We start from the raw sequence: 26,077 nt of genomic DNA on the forward strand, positions 1-26,077 counted from the left end.
TGGCTCAGGTCATGATCTCTGGGTCCTGGTCGCCCCACATTGGGCTCTCTGCTCAGCAGGGAGCCTGCTTCCCCCTCTATCTGCCTGCCTCTCTGCTGACTTGTGATCTCTGTCTCTCAAATAAGTAAATGAAATCTTTAAAAAAAAAAAATCACTGAAAAAAATTTTTTTCAGGCTGAAGAAATAATCTAATCTATATTTAAGAAATCTAACCCATATTTAAAAAATTGAAATTCTCACAAAGATTTAAAAAGTTATATAAGGAAAATAGCATGAAGCCAGGCATGTAGCAACATAGCACATTAGCTCCTTCCATCTGTTTTCTCTGGCTGCTCAGAATTTCAAAGCAAAGAATGTGTTGGGTGTTAGTCAAATCTCTTGATTCAAGAACAAATTTCTTTAATATTTTTCTTTTTTTTTAATTAAAAAAATTTTTAAGATTTTTTATTTATTTCACAGAGGAGAGAGATCACAAGTAGGCAGAGAAGCAGGCGGTGGGGGGGCAGGCTCCCCACTGAGCAGAGAGCCCAACTTGGGGCTTGATCCTAGTACCCTAGGATCACGACCCAAGCTGAAGGCAGAAGCTTTAACCCACTGAGACACCCAGGCGCCCCTCTTTAATATTTTTCAGTGTCAAGGCCTGCCAGAGGAAGGCATTAGAACAGCATGGTGCCAGAAGTAGTCCTGCTATAAGCTTATCAAAATTCCCTCCATCTCCAACCACAGGTAGTGTCCCACATAGCTGCCCAATCTAAAAAATAATTTATGACTAATCTAATTGAGTTACACAAAGAATGTGCCATTCCAGTAACACTGCTGATTACAGCAACAGTTCTCCTCTAACTGGATAGACAGTAGGATTTTATTTCTAAAATATATCTTAGCGCTTTCAAAGATTAAGACACACAGATTTTTACCACCCCAGCTTCCTTGCTGGTACAGGAGACAAGCAAGGTATGAGGGTCTTTATCATGCATGGACACATCAGGCCTTGCAGGTGCTAGACAGGAATCACAAATGCTTGTTCCACATCATGTCTTCTGTTACCCCGAAGCCTTTGATTTCTTGTGTCTAGCAAACCATTCATCACTTTTATCTGCCGCCATTGCCTGCAGAAAAGAGAATTGGAATATATATTTAAGCCCATAAAACAATACAGTCCACTTTGTACCTCACTGCACTTCCTGTAGTCATTAACAAAAAATGCTCATTTGGGGAGCCTGGGTGGCTCAGGTCATGGTCTCAGGCTCCTGGGATCTAGCTCTGCTTCAGGCTCTCTGCTCAGCGGGGAGCCTCCTTCCCCCTTTCTCTCTGCCTGCCTCTCTGCCTACTTGTGATTTGTATCTGTCAAATAAATAAATAAAATCTTAAAAAAAAAAAGTGCTCATTCAGGGGGCACCTGGGTGGCTCAGTGGGTTGAGTGTCCGACTCCTGGTTTCAGCTCAGGTCATGATCTCTGGGTTACGGGATCCAGCCCCATGTCAGGCTCTGCACTGAGCATGGAGTCTGCTTTAGTTCTTGCTCCCTCTCCCCCCAGCTCACGTTCTCACTCTCGCAGATAAATAAATCTTAAAAAAAAATGGGGCGCCTGGGTGGCTCAGTGGGTTAAGCCGCTGCCTTCGCTCAGGTCATGAGCTCAGAGTCCTGGGATCGAGCCCCGTATCGGGCTTTCTGCTCAGCAGGGAGCCTGCTTCCTCCTCTCTCTCTGCCTGCCTCTCTGCCTGCTTGTGATCTCTCTCTGTCAAATAAATAAATAAAATCTTTAAAAAAAAAAAAAAAAAAAAGCATTCATTCGGCATAGAGTATTATGTTTAATTTGATAGGATGTAAGAATTGAGCAACTGTCTGCAGGTTTTTTTTAAAAGATTTACTTTTGTAAGAGAGAGAGAGAGAGCATGCAAGAGAGTGAGAAAGCACGAGTTGCGGGGCTGGGGCAGAGGGAGAAGCAGGCTTCCTACTGAGCAGGGAGCCTGATGTGGGACTTGATCCCAGAACCCTGGCATCATAACCTGGGCCGAAGGCAGACACTTAGCCAACTAAGCCACCCAGGCGCCCTCAAAAGACTCTGTTAAGAAAATAAACTGGCAAGCCATAGACTGGGAAAAGTACTTGCATTTGTAGATACTTAACAAATGACTCACAACCAGAACTCCAATCAACAAGATAAATAACCAATTTTTTAAAAAAATGGATTTGAATGGGCCTTAAAAAATAAGCAAATATTTAAATGAGGGACATTCCAGGAGAATAAAATCGTGTGAGCAGTCACATAGTGTGAAAATACATTCATAGAGATTACAGACTAGAACGGCTAAAATGTAAAATAGATCAGAGGTGTGTCTTCCAACTAGTTTGTCATGAATCTCAATGGCTCATATAAATTGTTCTGTATTGGGGCGCCTGGGTGGCTCAGTGGGTTAAATCCTCTGCCTTCAGCTCAGGTCATGATCCCAGGGTCCTGGGATTGAGCCCCACATCCGGCTCTCCGCTTGGTGGGGAGTCTGCTTCCCCCTCTCTCTCTCTGCCTGCCTCTCTGCCTACTTGTGATCTCTCTCTCTCTATCAAATAAATAATAAAATCTTAGAAATAAATAAATAAATAAATAAATAAATTGTTCTGTATTGATACAGCCCAATTATATTAAAACTACTTAAAAATGCATAGGGAAAACCAACTATATAAAATCATTTTTCATTAATTAGGGAAATTTTATTTTTTTAAAGATTTTATTTATTTGACAGAGAGAGATGCAGGGAGGGAACACAAGCAGGGGGATTGGGAGAGGGAGAGGCAGGCCTCCCATGGAGCAGGGAGCCTGATGCGGGGCTCGATCCCAGAACCCTGGGATCATGACCCAAACCAAAGGCAGACATTTAACGACTGAGCTACCCAGGTACCCCTAATTAGGGAAATTTTAATAAAACTGGATTTTAAGTGACATTAAGGATATATACTGGTGATTTTTAAAATTGTGCTAATATCAATATGGTACATAAGAAAATTCCTTGACTTTTACTTCTTTTAAATAATTTAAAAATGTATAAAATACTGGGGTGCCTAGGTGGCTTAGTCAGTTAAGCATCTGCATTCACTTGCCATCCCTCCTGGCAGCATCAGCTTTCTTTCTTTTTTTTTTTTTTTTTAAGATTTTTTTATTTATTCATTTGACAGATAGAGATCACAAGTAGGCAGAGAGACAGGCAGAGAGAGAGGAGGAAGCAGGCTCCCCGCTGAGCAGAGAGCCCCATGCGGGGCTCGATCCCAGGACCCTGGGATCATGACCCAAGCCGAAGGCAGAGGCTTTAACCCACTGAGCCACCCAGGAGCCCCCAGCATCAGCTTTCTAAAGCATAAATCCAGTCACTTCAAAAACTGTTTAATCTTCTCAGAGTCCTGGGATCGAGCCCCACATAAGGCTCCCTGCTTGGTGGGAAGTCTGCTTCTCCCTCTCCCTTTGCCCCTCCCCAGTTCATGTGCACATGCAGGCAAGCACTCTCTCTCAAATAAATCTTAAAAAAAAATCAAAATGTATAAAATACTTAAGTACTTAGGGTTGAAACAACAGTGTCTAAGATTTGCCTTAGAATTCCCTAGCAAAAAAGGGGCACCTGGGTGGCTCAGGTGGTTAAGTGTCACCTTTGGCTCAGGTCATGATCCCGAGATCTTGGGATTGAGTCCCACGTGGCTCAGCAGGGAGTCTGCTGCTCCCTCTCCCTCTGCCTCTCCCCCTGCTCATGCTTTTTCTCTCTCAAATGAATAATCAAAAAAATCTTGGGGGTGGGGTGGGGAAAGAATTCCCTAGCCAAAAAAAAGTGGGGTGGGAAGGAATAATGAAAAATTACGACAGTGTTGATTAGTGACAGTCACACAGAGATTTGTTGTACTCTCCTGTGTATTTTTGGAATTTTTAATCACCAAATATTATAAATAAAATCTATTATAGAAAGAAATGGACAAAAGACTTGAACATATAATTCATAAAGGAAGGTGTGCAAATAGCCAATAAGCATATGCAAAGGTGCTGAACGTCAGCAGTTATCAGGGAAATGCAAATTAAAAGCACGATGAGGGGCGCCTGGGTGGCTCAGTGGGTTAAAGCCTCTGCCTTCGGCTCAGGTCATGATCCCAGGGTTCTGGGATTGAGCCCCGCATCGGGATCTCTGCTCAGTAGGGAGCCTGCTTCCTCCTCTCTCTCTCTGCCTGCTTCTCTGCCTACTTGTGATTTCTGTCTGTCAAATAAATAAATAAAATCTAAAAAAATAAAAAATAAAAAAATTAAAAAAAATAAAAGCACGATGAGAAGCCATTTTACACGTTCTAGGACAGCTAACACAAAAATCCGGAAAAACACAAATGCTGATGAGGGTATGGAACAGGTGGAACTCTCAGACACATACATGGCTGACAGGAGAGTAAAATGGGCCAATCACTTTGGGGACGCCTGGGTGGCTCAGTTGGTTAAGCGGCTGCCTTCAGCTCAGGTCATGATCCCAGTGTCCTGGGATCGAGTCCCACATCGGGCTCCTTGCTCGGCAGGGAACCTGCTTCTCCCTCTGCCTCTGCCTGCCTCTCTGTCTGCCTGTGCTTGCTCACTCTCTCTCCCTCTGTCCCTGACAAATAAATAAATAAAATCTTAAAAAAAAATAAAAAAAAAAAATGGGCCAATCACTTTGGACAACTGTTTGACAGTTTTTCATAAAGTAAAAGCAATTCCACTCCTAATTATTACCTAAGGGAAATGAAACATGTCTATAAGATTTACACAAGAATGTTCACAGCAGTCTTCCTTATTGTGGATAAAATCTGGAAACAACTCAAATATCCACCATCAGAAGGATGGATAAGCAAATTGTTGAATTTTAAAACTGAATACCACTCAGCAATAAAAAAAGAAAAAAAAAAAGAACTCTGATGTGTGTAATTACATAGAAGAATCTCAAAAATGTTATGCTGGGTGACAGAAGCCAGGCACAAAAGAATACCTACTGAATGATTTCATTTATATGAAGTCCAAAGACAAAAATAATGTGACAATCAGTACAATACTTGCTTCTGGGAGGCAGCAGTGAGAATTAGCTGGAAACGGGCATGGAAGAACTTTCTACAATGATGAAAATGCTCTATATTTTGAACAGTGGTGTATGAGAATATTTAGCTGTCAATACTCATCAGACAGAACACTAAATTTCTGTTCATTTATATTTCGTGTATACCTTACCTCAGTAACAACAAAAAATACTTGTTTAGAGCTTAGGGAGGAGTAGGAACTAGAAATTAGGAAGTCAGAGAATGGATGATGGTTGCAGCTCAGAGAAGTAACCAGAGTAGTAGGTAACTTCTACTCAGAGAAGAGGAAAAATGTGGAATGAGAGTAAAAGACAGCTAGAGTGGGACTGTGGGTAAATTGTTCCGGAATGAGACAGAAAGATGTGCTTGTGTCTGAGAAGCTGTCAGGGAGATATGAAAATGGCAGGATCTCTAAGACAAAAGAAGAGAACTTGAAAGAGGAGGAAGTTAGTCAGTGATATGAAAAAGCAAGGAGGAAAAAGTCTAACAAATGTGCCAACTGGAGGTTGTCTGGGATTCTATTTTCCTTTATGATAAAATTTATTAATGCTATATACTTTGTTTCCTGCTTTAATTAAATTGAATGTCTGTTATAATGTCAGCAGTTTGCCATGCTCTGTAAACCATACAACCATCCTATGAGGTACATATCTTTTTCTCAAATTTCCAGCTAAGAAAACTAAAGCCTAAGGGATCTTGGCTGGCTCAGTTGGTAAAGCATGTGATTCTTGATCTTGGGGTTGCGAGTTCAAGCTCCATGTCGGGCATAGAGATTACTTAAGACAAAATAAAACAAAACCACCAAACCTGAAGTTCAGAGAATTTAAGTGAATTACTTAGAGTCAGTCACACAGATAGTAAGCGAAGAGCCAGTGATTCATTCCCTGAATCATCAACAGAGCATTCCTAAGTTCCTACTACGCACCAGGTATGTGCTAGAAGCTGGGGTACAATGATGGCTTTGGATGTTGATTAAAGACTGAGTTTGATGAGGATAGAAGAGTAGTTGCTGGACTTGGCAAGATGAAGTCACTGGTGATTTCAACAGGAGCGTTCCCCTGAGTGACAGGAGCCAGTGCAGAACAGACTCAGGTGTGAAGGGGAGGTAAGAAGCAGAAACAGAGTGTAGGCAGATTTTTTAAAAAGAACTGTGGAGAAGGGATATGGGGCAAAAGACTTTTAAAAGATGGGAGGCATGAAACCTCATTTGCATGCTGACCAGAACGATTCACTAGAAAAGAAGGGACTGCCACTGTACACTGGAGATGAGAGGACCAAGAGAGCTAAAGAAGCAGGGGGGTGTATCCAGGCCTTTCCCCTCGTTGAGCAGAATCATGATGCATGGGGCAGGAGTGGTTCCCCAGGCAGCGTGAGCAAGTGCGAAGGCATGAATGCTATACCCAGTTAAGAGTCATATGGATGCTGAGGTGCCTGGCTGACTTGGTCAGTAAAGTGTGCAACTCTTAATGTTGGGGTCTTGAGTTCGAGCCCTATGCTGGGTGTAGAGATTCCTTAAAAAAACAAAATATTTTAGGGGCGCCTGGCTGGCTCAGGCGGTAGAGCATGTGACTCTTGATCTTGGAACTGTGTGTTCAAGCCCCATGTTGACTGTAGAGATTACTTATTAATAAAAAAAATTTTTTTTTAAAGATTTTATTTAGGGGCAACTGGGTGGCTCAGTGGGTTAAGCCTCTGCCTTTGGCTCAGGTCATGATCTCAGGGTCCTGGGATCAAGCCCCATGTTGGGCTCTCTGCTCAGCTTCCCCCCACCCCACTTGCCTCTCTGCCTACTTGTGATCTCTGTCTGTCAAATAAGTAAAAATCTTAAAAAAAAAAAAAAAAGATTTTATTTATTTTTTTGACAGAGAGAGACACAGTGAGAGAAGAAACACAAGCAGGGGTAGTGGGAGAGGGAGAACAGGCTTCCCATCAAGCAGGGAGCCCAATGAAGGGCTCGATTCCAGGATGCTGGGATCATGATCTGAGCCGAGGCAGACGCTCAACGACTGAGCCACCCAGGTGTCCATAAAATCTTTTTTTTTAAGATTTTATTTATTTATTTAAGAGAGAGACACAGCGCACAAGCAGGGGGAGCATCAGGCAGAGGGAAAAGGGAGAAGCAGGCTCCCTGCTGAGCAGGGAGCCCCATGCTGGGTTCGATCCAAGGACTCTGGAATCATGACTTGAGCTGAAGACAGAACGTTTAATCGACTGAGCCACTCAAATGCCCCACTTAAAAATAAAATCTTTTTTTAAAAAAAAGAGTCATACGGGTAGCAATGAAGACACATGTTCCTGGCTCAAATGTCACCCTACCGCCAAAAGGACACAGCACTGGACCCTCCTACTTCAGCCTTTCCCCCACACATTAACACTATCCGCTGTAGGCCTATGGGGATACAAAGTCAGAAATGAGACTCACGTCATCCAACAATTTGCCTCCCTCTGGATCCATCTTAGAAAGTTCTCGAAATGCTTCATCCCCCACAAAGCAAATTTCATGTCCATCCTACACCGATAAAGAGAAAAGAAATCTGGCAAAAAGACACCTTGAAGAAACCCCTGGTGCAGCCCATCCCTTTCTTGAGTTAATACTTACAGGGTCAGCCAGAATGACCACTTGTACTGTTGCTTTCCCTGGTGTATCCAGACTCACCAGGGGAGTCAGAATCTTCTGGTTCTCCCTTTTCATCAAGTCTTCTAAGTCCAGTAACTGGAGGAAAATAAAGAGGGAAAGCGAGCAAGGGGTCATGTACCACTCCCACACTATGGTCCTTGTCAGCCCTAGGGGAGTATCAGATCAATCAGAGAGAATCCAGGCACCACTTGTTTGATTTTATTATCTCAGCCGCTCTTGAGACAACTGGTGAACTTGATAGCAAGCCACAATTGGAACAACCTGAAGAAGGGAGGGTTGAGGTTCTTAGCTGATTCAATTGGCTAGTCCCAGAGCTTACACGAAAGATCCAGGGACAAACATTACCTCTTTCTCGGGGCAAGAAAAGGCAATTCTTCCAAAAGCTGCTGCATGATCAATTCTACCCTTGATACCCTGCAGCTCCAGCTTACACTGAAAAGAAGAAAGAAGGTGGGTCTAGTTTTTTGGAACAGGTTATGTGGTTAAAAGAAAAAAAAAAAATCAAACAGTACTAAAGGAATAAAGTAAAAACTATCTTTCCCTTCTACTCTCTCCCAGAGGCTTCCTGTGTGTCCTGCTAGACACATGGCATGCACAGATTTTTTTTTAAATACAAACAGTAGCATCATTTACACATTATTCTGTCCCTTGCTTTTTTTATCCAATGTTACTCCATTGGCACATAACAACTCACCCTATTCTTTCTGATAGCTGCACAGTAATTCAATCCATGGATAAACCAAAAAATATTGAACTATACCTCTAATGCACAGGACATTGAGGTTATTTCTTATCTTTTGCTATTTCAATGCTAGAACAGATAACCTTTTACACATTTCCTTGCGCACTTGAATGGTGAGTACAGCTGTGAAATAAATTCCTATGAGTAGATGTGCTGGGTCAGAGTGCAAGGACTAAATCATGTTCAGATGCTAAGTTATTAAAAGAAAAAAGATAAAATAGATTATCATTATAGTACTAGATGTTGTCTCCCTCTGTTCTGACTCAGCAATTCCATTTCTGAAAGGCTATATCCCCAAATATAAACAAAGGTAATATCTGGGTGATGAGGTTATCAGCAATTTCTATTTTCTTCTGTTTATCTCTGTAAATATTGAATCACTGTGAAAAAACTCTTGAGAATAACCTTCACGTAACTTCGTTTATAAGCCAAACTCAAAGTAACAGATTACTTCTCTCCAAGATCACTCACCTGGTTATCAGCATAGCCCAGCAAAGCCCTTTGCTTCTCTTCACTTTTTTCATAAATTTTCATTCCCAGTAGATTAGACCAGTAGTTCAAGGACTTCTTAAGATCAGACACTGCTAGAGTTACTTTTAATATAGAATCTGGAGAGTAATAAAACAATAGCAATTTATAGATCAGTGCAATGGAATCGAAGAAAGACTAAATCAGGCTTGAGTATATATAAGAACTTAGTATATTTTTTTCTGAAAATTTTATTTATTTGACAGAGAAAGAGGAAGAGAAAGTGTGTGCACAAGCAGGGGCAGCAGAGGGAGAGGGAGAAGCAGGCTTCCTGTGGAGCAGGGAGTCCTATGTGGGGCTCAATCCCAGGACCCCAGGATTATGACCTGAGCAGAAGGTAGACGCTTACCTAATTGAGTACCCAGGTGCCCCAGGAACTTAGTTTATGATAAGAAAGGGATTTTAGGCTTAAGGATTAAGTTTAAAGAATGAAACCATGAAAATACTAAAAATAGGTCATTATTGCTACAGCTTAGAGGTGGAAAAAGTTTTTTTTAAAAACCTGACACCAGAGATAGAAAAACCATGAAGGAAAAAATATACTAGGTTACTTGCATGAAATGGAAAAATTCCTAGGCAATAACCACCAAAAAAAAAAAAAAAAGAAAAGAAAAAGAAACGAAAAAAATTATAATCAAAGAATAAATGACAAAGTAGGAAACATTTTTGCAACATATATGATAAGAAGTCCTTAATATTTAAATAATCTTCAAACATTACTAGGAAAAGATGAACATCCTAGAAAAAAAATAGGTAAAAAGCACAAAGTAGTAATTCACAAAGAATGAAGTGGAATGGTCAGTGAACATATAAAAAAAATTCAACCTCACAAATAATCAAAGAAACTAGAATTAAAACATTTTGTTATTTCATTGGCAAATAATTTTAAAAGTTACATTGTTAACTGTGATAGGGCAGGGGGAAAAAAATCACAATCATATAATAGGGCAGAGGGCAAACTAGAACGCTTCTGGGCAACAATTTGACAGAATGTACCCAAAGCCTAAAAAAAATGTAAACAGCTTTTCAAAGAGCAATCCTATTATCACCAATTAAAGAAGTAATTGCAAATGTATGAAGGCCTTTCAGGACAAAGACATCTTTACAGTGCTGCTCATCAATGAAACACAGGGACAACACAAATATCCAACATTTAGACAACGGTTTAATCTTCCCCCCATGTAATAACGGTAATAATAATGGAATCGTTACAATGGAACATATGACATATAGTTAGATTTTTTTTGGATAAACGACTGGAAAAATACACTCTAAAATGTTAACAGTGATTATCTGGCTATGTGGGTACTGTTTTCTTCTTTCTTCTTCTTGGCTTATCTGTCTAGGGAAAAAAATCTATTTTTTGCAAAATGGATAAAAGTTATACTAAAACATTTAACATCATTGGAAGTTTTTATATTGTAAGGTGACCTTCTGAAGAACTGCTCTATGATAAATTCGGTATATTCTTCTTTGGTTTTCACTGCCTCAGCCCCATTTGATAGAACAGCAATACCATGACAAAGGCGAAGTGTTTCTCACAGATGCCTCTGCCTGCCAGACTGTTCCTTTTTCCTGTTCACTGAGAAATCAACAAATTCCAGCCAGCTGAGTCCCTGAAGGATGAAGGACAGGAATGGTAGCAAGTGGGCGAGACTACCCAGGACCCAGTGAGTAAAAGGAAGGCTGGACACCAGCTAGACTGATAGATCTGACCCAATTACCAAATGGAAATTAACGCCACAAAGGTTTTATCATTCCAAAGGACAAAAACATCTTGGGATTGTGGGGCTCTCCATTTTTTAGGTATCTTTTAAAATTTATTTTTATTTTTATTTTTTTTTAAGATTCTATTTATTTATGGGCGCCTAGGTGGCTCAGTGGGTTAAGCCTCTGCCTTTGGCTCAGGTCATGATCTCAGGGTCCTGGGATTGAGCCCCACATTGGGCTCCCTGCTCAGCAGGGAGCCTGCTTCCCCCTCTCTCTCTGCCTGCCTATCTGCCTACTTGTGATTTCTCTGTCAAATAAATAAATAAAATCTTTAAAAAAAAAAATTTTTATTTATTTATTTGACAGAGAGAGAGATCATAAGTGGGCGCCAGAGAGGATGCGGAGAAAGGGGAGCCCTCCTACACTGTTGGTGGGAATGCAAGCTGGTGCAACCACTCTGGAAAACAGCATGGAGGTTCCTCAAAAAGTTGAAAATAGAGCTACCCTACGACCCAGCAATTGCACTACTGGGTATTTACCCTAAAGATACAAATGTAGTAATCCGAAGGGGCACATGCACCTGAATGTTTATAGTGGCAAAGTCCACAATAGCCAAACTATGGAAAGAACCGAGATGTCCATCAACAGATGAATGGATAAAGAAGATGTGGTATATATATATATATATATATACAATGGAATACTATGCAGCCTTCAAAAGAAATGAAATCTTGCCATTTGCAATGACATGGATGGAACTAGAGGGTATTATGCTTAGCGAAATAAGTCAATCCGAGAAAGACAGCTATCTATGATCTCCCTGATATGAAGAAGAAGAGATGCAACTTTGAGGGGGGGGCTTGGGGGTAGGAAAAGAATAAATGAAACAAGATGGAATTGGAAAGGAGACAAACCATAAAAGACTCTTAATCTCACAAAATAAACAGGGTTGCCGGGGGGGAGAGGGGTAGGGAGAGGGTGGTTTGTTATGGACATTGGGGAGGGTATGTGTATGGTGAGTGCTGTGAAGTGTGTAAACCTGGTGATTCACAGACCTGTACCCCTGGGGCTAATAATACATTATATGTTAATAAAAAAAATTAAAAAATCTTTCACTGTCCACAAAATAAATAATAGACTCTTTCACAAGGCTTATAAAACGTGACCATCTGCCAGTAAGTCCTACAGCACCCATCTAACCTCCCACACTGGAACAAATCGTTATTTCCTTTGCTGAGCTCCAGATGAAAAGCACGTAGCATTGCACACACAATCAGACTCAGTACGAGGGGCATTTGGGCACTGAGGCAGACCAGTGGAAGGAAGAGAATATATGCGCCCCATCTCAGGTCCACTTAAGGAAGTGTGCCCACGCACTGAAATGGCAGGCAGAACCGCCTTTGCTATTCACTGGTGTCCTTCTCTGCTATTGTTTTTCTTTTGGCAGAGCAGAAGGTGCAGGGATTACACCTGGGATGAGGATGGTTCTGCAGTAAATGAAACATGTCGTGCAAAGTTTCTTTCCACATGGCAGTCAGCGTGCTGGGCCCCTCACTTCCCTTCCACCCTCACTCACCTAGCGCCAGCACTATGGTTTGTGAAACTGACCTCAGCGGGAGAGAGAAGACCAACCGGTCTAAGGATAAAACCTATCTGCGTTAGCAATGATTTATTCAGAGCAGGATTGTGAATCAAATCTGACCAGGAAGTCTGCAGGAAACTTCCAGAAGAGTTTTGCTCTGCTCTTAATAAAAGCAACAGGAAGTCAGTCTCTCCTGCCATATGAGAAGTGGAAGCAGGTAGCCCCAGTTGCTACTGGCAGCCACCCAACAACCACAAGAGAACCGGCTCTAGAAGTAGACCCCTACAGACAAGAGGATGGAGAGACAGAGAAAAGTTGGATTCTTGATGCCATTGTTGAGCTGCTGAATCAGCTAACCTATAGAATACCTGCTCTGTCAGCTATTTTCTTATTGTCCATGCTAGTTTGAGATCGGTTTTCTGTTACAGCTGAAACAGATATACTCCCAACAGAACAGAATCAGAACCAGTTAGATCCCCTAGAATTATGCACTAAAGTTCTAATATGAAAATATGATCTCTCGGGATGCCTGGGTGGTTCAGCTGTTTAAGTGTCGGATTTTTTAAATTTCATCTTAGGTCATGATCTCAGGGCAGTAAGATCGAACCCCACATAGGGCTTGACACTGGGTGTGGAGCCTGCTTAAGATTCTCCCTCTCCAGGGATGTCTGGGTGGCACAGTTGGTTAAGCCTCTGCCTTCAGCTCGGGTCGTGATCCCAGGGTCCTGGGATCGAGTCCTGCACTGGGCTCCTTGTCTGGCAGGGAGCCTGCTTCTCCCCCTACTGTTCTCCCCCTGCGTGCTCTCTCTCACTCACTCTCTAAGAAGAAAAAAAAAAAAAGATTCCTCAAAGAATAAGAAACATTGGCTTAGGAGAGATAACATGTCAATATAAAAACTCCACAGGAGAAAGAGATCTGGTTCCTCTCTCCTTTCATCAAAGATGGCGTTACACAGAGGGCTTTTATTAGTCCCAGTATAATTACCTGACTGAGGTGGGTTGTGATTCTGCAAATAGAACTTATATCCTCCTGGGGCCTTGATTTCAAAAACACCTTCCGTAACTTCATTAAGTGGCCACTCCAGCTTCCTGGCATTGCTGACAGCCTGGCTAGAAGCGAGGGTGATACCCTATGACAAAAAACAATATTACAGATCTTTTCTAGAGCAAGATAATGAGCCAAAACCATCATGTTACCTAAGATTTAATTGGCATTCAAAATTTTCTTCTAGTGATTTTTAAAAAGATTTTATTTATTTATTTGAGAGACAGAGAGCAAGCACAAGCAAGGGGAGCAGCAGAGGGAAAGGAAGAAGCAGGCTCCTTAACCTGGGGCTCCATCCCGGGACCCTGGGTCATGACCTGAGGCAAAGGTAGACGCTTAACTGACTGAGCCACCCAGGCGCCCTGAGAAGTTTGACCATTTTAATACCAAAGATACTTTCTTTTAATTTTAAAGATCTAGTCAGAGAAATCTTGATTTTACCTTGGCCTGCCAGCTACCTACTTGAGATGTTTTATTTTTATTTTTGCTATTTATTTACTTATTTATTTTTAAAAGATTTTTATTTAATTATTTGACCGAGATCACAAGTAGGCAGAGAGGCAGGCAGAGAGAGAGGAAGAGAAGCAGGCCTCCTGCTGAGCAGAGAGCCCAATGTGGGGCTCAATCCCAGGACCCTGGGATCATGACCTGAGCCGAAAGCAGAGGCTTTAACCCACTGAGCCACCCAGGCGCCCCTATTTTTGCTTTTTAAACAAAAAAATTTGGGTGCCTGGGTGGTTCAGTCGGTTAAGTGTCTGCCTTCAGCTCAGGTCATGATCCCAGGGTCCTGAATTCGAGTCCCACGTCAGGTCCTCTGCTCTTCAGGGAGTCAGCTTCTCCCTCTGCCCCTCCCCTCACTTGTTCTCTCAAGCTCTCTCTCTCTCTCTCAAATAAATAAATAAAATCTTAAAAAAATTAAAAAATTTAAACCAACTATCTGGGTATTACTTAAAATTTAATCACAATACCTAAAAATATATACTATGCCTTCTGATAAGACCAGCTGCAGTTCTAACTGGGATTATCATAACAGCCTCTCTTTCCCTGAGTTGTCAATCCATCACCCACTCTGTAGCCAAAGTAAATTTTCTGATGCATACTCTACTCTCAAGACAGCAACCCTATGTTGTATTTCCCCTGCTTAAAACCCTTGATAGCTCATAGTTTCACTCAGGGATGGCTTCTAATGGCCTGAAAGGCCCAACACAACCTGATCCCATCGTTTCTGACCCCATCTCCTCCCACTTTCCCCTTGTTCTGTCTATTACAGCCAACCTGGCCTCCTTGCATTTTTTGGGAACATGCCAGGTACTGTCTGAGGGCTTTTGAATAGCCTGTTCTATCTGGATTGCTCTCCCCTGCAATACCCACGTGGCTAACTAACTCTCTTCTCTCACATGAGCTTTTCCACAAATGTCCCCTCCTCCCTGATACCCACCCTCAACACCCTCCTTAAAATTAAAACCAGTCATCTGTCCCATACTCCCCATCTCCCTTCCTCTGCTGTTCTTTTCCAATAACAATGATCACCTTTAAAACAACATAGTATGATTTATTTATTCTATTTATTATATATTGTCTGTCAGGCCTTGATTCCCTCCCCTGCCAGACATAGATTTTTGCCCATTTTGTTCACTGGTTATCCAAACTTCCTGGAACCGTGCCTGGTACATAGCAGACACTCAATAAATACTTGCTGTATGAATAAATACCACCATAAATAATTTAATACAGTTCATTTCACACAGTTGTTAACATACATGTAAACTAAATTCCTAGGTATGAAACTGCAAGGACCAAGGTCAAATGCATTATTTTGATACCACCAAACTGAAGTTGTAGTAATATATGCTCTTATAAAAGTAATGTATGAGAGTGGCAGTTGACTAACACCCTTTTTAACATGGTGTGCTATCACACTTCTTGATTTTTATCAATCTGATCGGTGACAAATGGCACCTTGGCAGTTGAACATCTTTTTCAATGTCTGAGAGACATTTCTGATTCATTTTCTATGGCTGTCTGTTCAGTTTTTGCCCCTTAAAAAAAATTAAGTTGTTGATAATTTGTTTTTAAAGATTTATTTGAGAGAGAGAGAGACAGACAGAGAGGGAGGAAGGACAGAGGAAGAGGGAGAGAATCTCAAGCAGACTCCCAGCTGAGCAGAGAGCTGGAAGCAGGGCTCAATCTCATGACCCCGAGATCAGGAGCCGAAATCAGGAGTTGGACACTAAGCAAGTAGGCCACCTAGGTGCCCTTGGATCCTCTTCTTTTTAATGTATGGGAATTCTTTACATAAATGGGAGTTCTATGTAACCTGTTTTTCTTTTTGTCCCATGAACTGAGGAGCCCAGAGTTTCCTTTTATTAGGGATATTTTATTACCAGAGTCTCCTAGGAAGACCCACAGTGGAGCAGCCCCGCTGTTCTCCACCTACATGACCTCTAACCCCTGCAGCACCATCAGTCAACATCTGACTTGAGCTGGTGACAGTATGATGGTGCCAAGATGCTTTTGCTCTTCCTTCCTCTCCCTGATTTAGATTTGGAGAGTAAGGAAAAGATAAGAAGAAACATGAAAACATTTTCATTTACACTCAATCACTAAATCCTATTAACTCTACCTCCTAAACATCTCTCAAATCCACCCAGGTCTCTCCATCTCCCACTACTGCATGAGTTAAGGGGCTTTGAGTCCCTTGCTGTACTACCCTCTGAGCTAGTTTCCTCGCTTCCAGTTTTGCTTTCCTCGAACCCAAAACCCATGCTCCAGCCAGGTGAATTCTTGCCCACCACATATACTGTGTCGTTCCCCTACTTCAAAAATGGCTTCACTCTGTTTTTAGAATAAAGTGTAAACACCCTAGTCTGATGGCCCCAGCTTATTTCTCCAGCCTCATCTTTGCCCACATACATCCACGTATGCTTTTTCCAATCTTGGCACTAATCGCACTCATCAGTCTCTTTCCTTGTTTCCCCCACCTGACAGGAAGCCCCTTAGGCCAGGGAACATGCTTCACTCTGCTGTAACCCCAGGATCTAACCAGGTAAGTCACAATAAATATAAATATAGTAAATATATATGTACTTATATATAACTATATATAAGTATAGTAAATATAAATATAAATAATATAGTAAGTTGCAATAAATATCTGTAAAATGAATAAATTAGGGCTACCTGGGTGCCTCAGTCAGTTAAGCATCTGACTCTTGATTTCAGCTCAGGTCATGATGTCACAGTCGTGAGATCAAGCCCCTCATTAGGCTCTGAGCTGGGCGTGGAGCCTGCTTAAGACTCTCTCTCTCCGGGTGCCTGCGTGACTCAGTGGGTTAAAACCTCTGCCTTTGGCTCAGATCATGATCTCACGGTCCTGGGATTGAGTCCCACATCTGGCTCTCTGCTCAAGGGGGAGCCTGCTTCCCCCTCTCTCTCTGCCTGCCTCTCTGCCTGTGATATCTCTGTCAAATAAATAAATAAAATCTTAAAAAAAAAAAAAAAACTCTCTCTCCCTAATAAAAATAAATAAATGAATAAAGACATGAAGAATGAGAAAAAGAAAAACAGACACTAATAATGTTAAATCTGAACTATCTCTTTCATTTATAAAACACTTTTATAGATATTTGAGTCACAAAAATTCCATTTAAATGTCATTATTATTTTAACATGAGTTAAGAGTGATAGCAGAATCAATTGACCAAAATAACATCTAGCATGAGATAGATTTGCTCAGCAGATCCTGAGAGAAAACTGGTTACTTCTATCTCACTGTGTACTTGGACCCGGTAGCATTCTATGTAGCACATAGTAGCTGCTCAATAAGAGGCAGATCCTGTAACTATTAGATGCACAGTGACTTGAACTCTCGCATGAATGAAGCAATGAATGCAGTATATGCAATGTTTCTCTCTCTTTCTCCTGAAAGCTTCTCCTGTTTTTCTCTAACTAGCACTGCCATAATAGCAGAGCCCGATCCTAATGGTTCATTAGAGAGAAAATATTTCTCTGTTTGATGATCAGGACCTGCTTAAGCAGACCAATGACTCCGGTCCTTCTATCTCTCAAGGTTCAGTCATTCCCCTAAAGGAGTCTTGTCTCTGTCAAAGCTGTCTCTAAGTCTTGAGTCTGCCTCCTACTGAACACTGGAAGAACACATTTCCTCCCAAAGCAGCTCTGAGACAGGTGCACAAGCACTAATCTGCACTCAAAAGCCATCAACTGAGCAGTCATCATACTTAAAGTTGTATCAGGGACCTCAGTAAAAGGCACAGCCAAAATCTGCTCAAACAAAATGCCATTTACCATGAAGTCATTGCCAAGCTTGTAGTGTCCAATGCCATAATTGTAGGTCAGTTCTGCGACAAAATGATCATCCTCAGGTCCAAATCCCACCATTGTCTTACTCCATTTCCCATCATAAGGCCTAGAAAGATGAAAGTAAATGAATCCAGTGAACACAGACAAAATCTGCATCAGGCCTCCCCTCAGGAACTCTTGGGACAGAACAGTAGGCAGTCCCCTCTGGTCCTCTAAGTACCTGTAAGGATGCGATGACCTCTCAGCTGTTTCTAAATGCAGCTATGGACAGTGCTCATGGGCCTCACCACCAGAGGCTCCAAAGATCACCTGTCTGGCACTTACTTGAGGGAAAGATTTGTTTACCTTTTCTTTAAAGCAGGGGACATACTCCTATAAAGATACTTCTCCAACCGGACCTTTATATTTTTGCATATCTCTCAACAAGCATGCAATTCTCATTAGGCCTTGGAATTTTCCAGTTTGCTATGGCTACTAAGCTAAGACACTCAATAAGACATTGCTTCATTTAGGGCCACTGGGTGGCTCAGTCAGTTAAGCATCTGCCTTCGGCTCAGGTCATGATCCCAGGGTCCTGGGATTGAGGCCCATGCTGGGCTCCCTGCTCAGGGGAAGTCTGCTTCTCCCTGTCCCTGCTGCTCCCCTTGCTTGTACTCTCTCTCTCCCTCTGTCAAATAAATAAATAAAATCTTTAAAAAAAAAATACAATGATTCATTTAGAGGATACACTTACTTGTGTTTTTTAGAGCTGTCACCTTAATTTATTGATTCCTAAATGTATTCTACTACCTTATACTCACTTCAAACAACTTTCTTCCGTTTTCCAAGGGTATTCAGAGCCTAAAGGAGATTTTAAGAAACAAGGTGTCATACCCATTACAGGTAGCTTTGCAGCCCTCTTCAAATTCCTCATGCCGCAGAATCTGATAAGGAAATTAGAATACCAAGTCAGGCAAACAAGATTGTGAAATCTACCTAGATTTGGAAGCAGCGCTGTGAAGTTAAAACCATCACCACGACCCAGAAAACCAAAGGATGGCCCCCAGCATTACAGAATTCGGATTTGGAATCCTGGCTGTCACTCAATAGTTGTCTGAGATTGAGAACGTTGCCTGAGAATGTTGCTTAGGGCCTGAGTCTCTCCATGTGTTGTGAGAATAGATAACTTATTACACCATCGGACACAGAAGAACCCCACACACAGTAGCCTCTCAATGTCTTAAGTTTCTATTCTCCTTTTTGATTCCCACAGCTATGGCTCCAGTTCAACTTCCTATCAGTTCTCTCCTAGACTATTAAAAATCATCTTTACTAATCTTTCCTTAATACCACCATAAAATTACGTCCCTCATGCACAACTCTGATCACAACATTACCCTGTTCTAAAATGTAAGAGAGCTCTCTACTTACTGTGCCATAAAATCCAAATACCTCAGTATTCAAGATACTATCAGAAGTAGTCCCAACCTATTTGTCCTGATATCCCATCTCAACTTCAACTAAGAAATCTAAGCTGAAGGCACAGAAAACTAGTGGTGTTTCCCAAACATACCTTATCTTTGCATGGGTTCTTTCAGTTTTTCCAGTATACTCCTCCCTCTAATCTTTGTAGAAATCCTGCCTATTTTTATAGATCAACTCAAATGCAAGATGTCCATGAATTATTTCCTGATGACCCAAGCTGAAGTTAAATCTTTCCTGTAGTAATTTTTAATAATACTAGTAGCTACTACTTATATAATACATATGATGTATCAGATATTCAGTGTTTAATCTTCACAACAACCCTTTAATCAATAAGGAAACATATTAAGGGAGAGTTTTGTGGTTTTTCATCACTTATGAAGTTTTCACTTCCATTACTGTTAGCTATGTACAAACCAAACTGTTATCTCCACCCCTATCCTATGCCAGAAGCTTTAGTTGAAGACAGACACTAAGGTCATTTTCATCTTTGCCACCAAAGCTGTCACCAACATAGGACCATGAAGCACAGACGATAGGTTTTAAGTGACTGATGAATTCAGGTAACTCCCTTGCCCTCTACATCTTCTGCACTCTCTAAATTGCACTCTTGCACCTCTAAAGCCCTGGCTTATCGGGAGCTCCCCAATAGCTTCCACCTCCATTTGCCACCCAGGTGATCCCTGCAGAATCACAGCTGATCAGCGCTGGAGGGGCCGCTTCCGGGTGTCGGAGACAATGGGTTCTGACTTCACACTTAGATCTGGACTGTTGAGAGGAGGGCCGGAGCATTCACCCGGATACCGAACACCCGTGAGAGACCATTCAAAGCAGGCCTGAGAAAAGCAAAGCTCTAAACAGGCGGATGATCTTAGCCGAAAGGCTCCAAACCGGAAGCGATTGGGTTATTGTTCATTGGGAGAGTATTATATTACTTTCTGTTTACTGTCTTTCCCACTAGACTGGAAAGTCCACGAAGGCAGAGCCTCAATATTTGTGAATGAACTCAAATGAAACAAACGTGTGTGGGGACACAGTCGGCGACTAATAAAGACCCCTTCCAAGATCACCAACCCAACCAGCAACATACAACGCTTCCTGAAGCTGAAACCCCAACAGGGCTAATGGGGAGACCAGGGCTAAGGTCGGACACCTGGGCGCCAGCGGAGATTCAAGACACACCCAATTGTCTCTTTCCTGGGCCAGTGGGGCGCAGCGGCCCCGGCCACCCACCCTCGCGCCCCAGCCCCTCTCGGCCCCGTCTGCACCTTCATCCCCAGGACATCGCGAAAGAAACGCGCGGTCTGGAAGCGGTTTCCCACTTTGAAGACGAAGTGCAAAGCTCGACGAGTAGCCATTGCCACAAGCACCACACATCCGGCAGAACTAGAAGCCTGCCAGCCCGCAGATGCGCAGACGGGTCGTGACGTCACTGGCCGCCGCCGGCGCGTTCCCGTGACGCAACCCACGGCGCGGGGGAAGATGGCGGCCCTGGTAAAGGGCTGGTGGTGGGCCACGCGGCCGCTGCTGTGGGTGGTCCAAACCTGGGACCTCGACGGGCGGCGCTGGGTCCGGGCGCTGCGGCGGAGCCCCGTGAGGGTGGTGTTTCCATCCGGACAGGTCGTGGAACGAAAGCCCACGGGCCCTGGGAAGCAGCCCCAGAGGGCTGCGGCTGAGGCCAGTCCCTACGAGCAGCGACCAAAGCAGCCGTTTCAGGTGTCCCCAACCCAGACGCCCTGCACCTGGGAAGAGTCGGGGCTTCGCTATGATAAGGCTTTACCCGGGGACAGAAGGCTGAGGTGATGTGTTCCTGAGACTTGTTTTGTATTCCACTTTCTCTTCCTACCTGCCAGCGGGAACTTAACGTTTTTCCTCCCATTGGAGGACTTCTCCCGGTATAACTCTCTGGTTTTTATTATGCTTGGAGGGCAGAATAAGTGTTTTCTTTGAAATTCGTTTATGTCTATGAAGCTCTTTATGTCTCTTAGAACTAGGTGTGTCTCCGTAACAAGGATGTTGGTAATTACCTGTCTTTTTGTTTCCACCCACAGCAGTGTAATGACAATAGTTAAGTCCAGGCCATTTCGGGAAAAGCAAGGAAAGATCCTGCTGGAAGGCCGCAGGCTGATTGCAGATGCCCTCAAGGCTGGTGCTGTGCCCAAAGTTTTCTTCTTTAGCCGTCTGGAATACATAAAGGAGCTACCCATTGATAAGCTGAAAGGTGTCAGCCTCATTAAGGTGAAATTTGAGGATATCAAGGATTGGTCCGACCTAGTAACACCACAAGGAATAATGGGTCAGTGGTTATACTATGTGTTACTAGAAGTAGAGATCTGGGATTACTTATTCATAATTGTCTTAGGGCAACACATTTTATTTGAACCAAATTCAAAATGTTTTCTTAAGACACCCAGAAAAAGGGGCACCTGGGTGGCTCAGATGGTTAAGTATCTGCCTCCAGCTCAGGTCATGATCTCCAGGTCCTGGGATCCAGCCCCATATCAGGCTCCCAGCTCAGCGGGGAATCTGCTTCTCCCTCTCTCACTCCCCCTGCTTGTGCTCTCTCTCTCTCAAATGAATGAATAAAATCTTAAAAAAAAAAAAAAAAAAGACACCCACCAAAAATACAGTTCTGAAATCTGTGGATCTTATAGTATTTTCAGTGGAAACTGCAGTCAGTTTTTCTGTCAATTGTATTATGGTTCTTTACAGTCTCTGGGAATAACCACTGTTCCTTAAACATTATAATTTTTTTTGGTAATTTCTTCAACCTTTAATGTCCAACTAAAATATAAGAAAATGTTTACAAAAATATTTAGCCCTCCATTTGCACAAGACTTCTGCCAGTGTGGTGATGCCTCTCCGGCGTTGACCCGTTATTCTAGAAGCTTACTTACTGAGGAGTAAGCTGCAAGCTGTTACCCTGCTTGGCCCATTGAACAGGAAACGGTGTCTTTATTTGTTTGATTCTAACAAGATTCTAATAGACTGTGAGGTCTATTAGCACTTGGAAGATATTTTTTCTAAATATGGAAAAACTAAATTTTTTTTTTTAAGATTTTATTTATTTATTTGACAGAGATCACGAGTGGGCAGAGAGGCAGGCAGAGAGCCTGATGTGGGGCTTGACCCTAGGATCCTGGGATCATGACCTGAGCCAAAGGCAGAGGCTTTAACCCTCTGAGCCACCCAGGCCCCCCAAAACTAAATTCTTTATATCTTTTTGACATTGGAATTATACCTTAGATCTGATAATTGAATGGCAGTAAGTGGAGAATTTTCTCTTGGATAGTAAGGGGCAGTTGGGGCAGGGTCTCTCATATCATTGTGCATGTGTTTCTTTGTGGTAAAGTTCAGCTGTTAGTTGGGAGAGGATATTCTGGGGACCATCTCTTGTTCTGTAATCCAGCAAGTCATAAGGATCTGTGACCCTACGCTTAGAACTCTCCTAGGGTGGGGATTTGGGACTGCTAGAGTCTTTCACTTACTCTAAGTGTTTGTGCTCTCGTTAGCTACACTTCTAATTCCTTACTTTATGCTACAGTGCAGGTATCACTCATTTTCACTATGCTTGCCACTTTGGGCCTGTGGGCTAACAGTGGCCAGCCCACCCAGGACTTCTGTAGCCCTCCTTGTCATGACTGCTTTCATTTCATGACTCTGAAAAATACATATTATTTAGCTTATTCTTATGTATTATTTATATCGGGGGGGCGGGGTCGGGCAAAGGGAAAAAGAGATAAGACCGCCTGTCAGACTTCCAGCACCTCTCTAAAATCCAGTGATAGAAGCAGGGCCTCTGGTAGAGAGCTCTTATCACTAGAGCTGATTAGGTAGAAGTTAAAGAATTCCTGAGGCCCCTGCCCCACTGAATGGTCTTAAAGCTATCTGTGGCTCCTAAGGGCAGGACCTTTAGACAGGTGCCTAATATCCTGGTGCCTTCATTGATGGCTTTAGGTGTAGGTATTTATGTGTTCTTGGTGTAAACAGATTGGACTGGCCTGTGGCGGGGGAGGGGGGCAGTTTAGGAGCCTCTGATAACATTAGGAGCCCACACACAGCATATATTGATTGTGTTTGCAAGAGTTTTTCATAGGAAACGTTAGGACATGTGCATAGAGATACAGGGATGTTCGCTGCAGGGTTGTTTATAATAGGGAAGAATGGAAAATAAGCTAAATGGCAGTCAGTTGGGGAAGAGCTAAATAAACCTGGGATGTTCATGTTACAAAATAGCGTGAAGCAGTTAAAATAAGGTAGCTCCGAATGGATCGATGTGGGAAGTTCTCTAAGACATCTAGTGTTAGAGAATTGAATAAGGTTACAGAATAACAGAGGGTGTGACTCTTTTGTGCAAAAGAAAATAGTGCCTCTTTATGGGTAGATGTATATATACGTAGGTAGATGCATGAAACGAAACGTTCTGAAGGGATACAGCCTCTGATCCAAAATAGTTATGGGGGTGGGGGGCACCTGGGTGGCTCAGCCGTTAAGGGTCTGCCTTCAGCTCAGGTCATGATCCTTGGGTCCTGGGATCAAGCTCCACATGGGGCTCCCTGCTCAGCGGGGAGCCTGCTTCTCCCTTTCCTACTCCCCCCTGCTTGTGTTCCCTCTCTCGCTGTGTCTATGTCAAATAAATAAAATCTTTTAAAAAAGCAAAACAGGGGCACCTGGGTGGCTCAGTGGGTTAAAGCCTCTGCTTTCGGCTCAGGTCATGATCCCAGGGTCCTGGGATCGAGCTCTGCATTGGCCTCTCTGCTCAGCAGGGAGCCTACTTCCCTTCCTCTCTCTGCCTGCCTCTCTGTCTACTTGTAATCTCTGTCAAATAAATAAATAAAATCTTTGAAAAAAAAAAAAAAGCAAAACAGTTATAGGGGCTGGGTATCACTGGTAGGACTGTATGTATGAAATTTTTTTTCTTAAGATTTTATTTATTTATTTGACATAGAGAGAAAGACCACAAGTAGGCAGAGAGGCAGGCAGAGAGAGTGGGGGAAGCAGGCTCCCTGCTGAACAGAGAGCCTGATGTGGGGCTCGATCCCAGGACCCTGAGATCATGACCTGAGCCGAAGGCAGAGGCTTAACCCACTGAGCCACCCAGGCGCCCCTGTATGAATTTTTAAAATCAGAATGTATTCCTGTATTGCTCATGTAACTTAATATAGGAAGATGGATAAAGTAATGAAAAGCCAAATAATTTCCTTGGTCACAGCAGACAAGTGAACCACCTGTTTTGTTTCCTCAGGGATTTTTGCCAAACCTGACCATGTTAAGATGACATACCCAGAGACTCAGCTTCGCCACTTGCTGCCCTTATTGTTGATTTGTGACAATCTCCGTGACCCTGGGAACCTGGGGACGATTCTGAGATCTGCTGCTGGGGCTGGCTGCAGCAAAGTATTACTCACCAAAGGTCAGAGCACTTGTTGCTGGGTGGGTCGGGTGGCCATTTGTAAGTGAGCCAGCTCTGTGGGTAGACACTCATGGATTTGAGTCTTGAACCTGCCCCTTATTAGCTTATATGTGAGCAATATTCTGAGTGTCGGTTTCCTCCTCTGTAACATGGTAGATAACAGAATCTACCTGGTAAGACTGAAGATTGAGATGGCATGCACGTGGGGTTCTCAGCACTTGGCTGAGTACTTGAGGAAATGCGGATTCTCTTTTAAAATTATTTTGACACCTGCTATATTATTAAAGAACTTAAAATCAGTCAGGGAAAGAAATAGATGCCAGTTTTAACATTTCAGGTCCTTCCTGTAATGATCTTGAGTTACCAAAATATTGGGTACATGAGACCTTTCTAACTCTTGACCTGCTGAATGCTATAAAAGGAATGATGCAGACGGAGTGTGATTATGAAATTGGGATGCATTTGTCTTAGCCTTGGGATGGGTCAAACACCCCCACACAAGTTAGCCTCATGACATTTCTCTCCTGTCATCAGAAATGGGATGAGTAGGGGGCGCTTGGGTTGCTCAGTCAGTTGGTTAAGCATCTGCCTTTGGCTTGGGTCATGATCCCTTGGTCCTGGGATCCAGCCCCATGTCAGGCTCCCTGCTCAGCGGGGAGTCTGCTTTCCTTCTTCTTCTACCCTTCCCTCTGCCTGCCCCCCATCCTGCTCTTTTGCTCTCTCTCAAATAAATAAAAACTTTAAAAAAAAAAAAAAGAAAAGAGATGAGCGGGCTTGGTTCTAAAGAGGCTTACCTAATACCTGGGACATACCTAAAAACTGCTTCTTACAACTTGTGGGGAGGGTGGGAGGGAGAGGATCATTCACTGTAAACTAGTAATGACACCCACTGCTGAGACTTGCCTCAGTGTTCCTTTCAACCCTTCATCCCTGTCCCACGTTGTTGGAATAGGTGGAGTAGATACAGGGACACCAGCATGAAGAGCTTGGTCTGGGGTTCCATCATCAGTACCCTGCTTAGCCACCCCCAAGAGCCGGTGTGGTTTTGAAAGTGTATCTCTATATTGCAGGTGGGCGGTTTCCACATTGATGGTGGTGGTGCGTAGAGAGGAGGTGGGGAAGGAGTAGGGAACACTTGGAGTGGTGCCCAGGATGGAGGGTATGAGGGCGAGGGGGGAAATCTCCTCTTGTCCCTTACTCCCCATGGGAAAGGGGTCAGACTGGATGGCTCCCCTCGTGGGTCTTGGCCCCTCCCCTGTCCCTCCCTCACCTCCAGCTTCTTGACAGAGAGCCCACCTCCCATCTTTGGGTCCTTGTGGTGTTGGGGAAAGCCCATTGGTGCAATGTGTGGGCAGGGTTCTGTTCTCTTTTTAAAATTTGGTTTGCCTACTTAACTCTTTCCTGAAGTTGGGTTAATTTTTGCAGTAACTTAGAATGCAGAGAGTTATGCTAATGAGTTTGGGGAGGGTGGACCCCTGGCCTGCAGTCCTGGGAAAGAGCGTGTGCAAGTGGCTGGGCTTAGCAATTCTTTTTTTTTTTTTTTTTTTTTTTTTTTTTTTTTTTTTTTT

At 43.0% G+C, this 26,077-nt stretch overlaps 2 protein-coding genes across 2 annotated transcripts in view; one reads left to right on the forward strand and one right to left on the reverse strand.

Annotated features, from left to right (window-relative positions):
* Positions 1–431: 431 nt before the first annotated feature.
* LOC111151365 (glyoxalase domain containing 4) lies at positions 432–20,524 on the reverse strand. Its single transcript, XM_022509338.1, has 9 exons — positions 20,365–20,524; positions 18,506–18,555; positions 17,618–17,738; positions 13,253–13,397; positions 8,919–9,055; positions 8,051–8,137; positions 7,667–7,780; positions 7,490–7,576; positions 432–1,109 (listed from the first exon to the last, which is right to left on the reverse strand). Exons 1-9 carry the CDS (start codon positions 20,452–20,454, stop codon positions 1,044–1,046), a joined length of 897 nt encoding a protein of 298 aa, XP_022365046.1. The 5' UTR covers positions 20,455–20,524; the 3' UTR covers positions 432–1,043.
* A 50-nt stretch (positions 20,525–20,574) lies between these two features.
* LOC111151388 (mitochondrial rRNA methyltransferase 3) overlaps positions 20,575–26,077 on the forward strand; it is an 8,365-nt gene continuing 2,862 nt past the window's right edge. Inside the window, exons 1-3 of the mRNA XM_022509375.1 lie at positions 20,575–20,895; positions 21,148–21,392; positions 24,342–24,509. Of these exons, the coding sequence (XP_022365083.1) occupies positions 20,579–20,895; positions 21,148–21,392; positions 24,342–24,509 (730 nt within the window). The 5' untranslated portion in view covers positions 20,575–20,578. The remainder of the gene's footprint in view (positions 20,896–21,147; positions 21,393–24,341; positions 24,510–26,077) is intronic.

The sequence above is a fragment of the Enhydra lutris genome, unplaced genomic scaffold (genome assembly GCF_002288905.1).
Source record: "Enhydra lutris kenyoni isolate GAN:26980312 unplaced genomic scaffold, ASM228890v2 scaffoldscaffold26, whole genome shotgun sequence".
Classification (NCBI taxonomy): Eukaryota; Metazoa; Chordata; class Mammalia; order Carnivora; family Mustelidae; genus Enhydra; species Enhydra lutris.

Bases quoted from the DNA above. Each gene is read 5' to 3' on its own strand.
- LOC111151365 (XM_022509338.1), bottom strand. From the start codon at position 20,454: ATGGCTACTCGTCGAGCTTTGCACTTCGTCTTCAAAGTGGGAAACCGC. The intron at 17,739-18,505 runs GTATGACACCTT...TCATCTTTCTAG, and splicing joins TGCAAAGCTACCTGTAATGG to GCCTTATGATGGGAAATGGA. The intron at 7,577-7,666 runs GTAAGTATTAAC...TTATCGGTGTAG, and splicing joins TGGTCATTCTGGCTGACCCT to GATGGACATGAAATTTGCTT.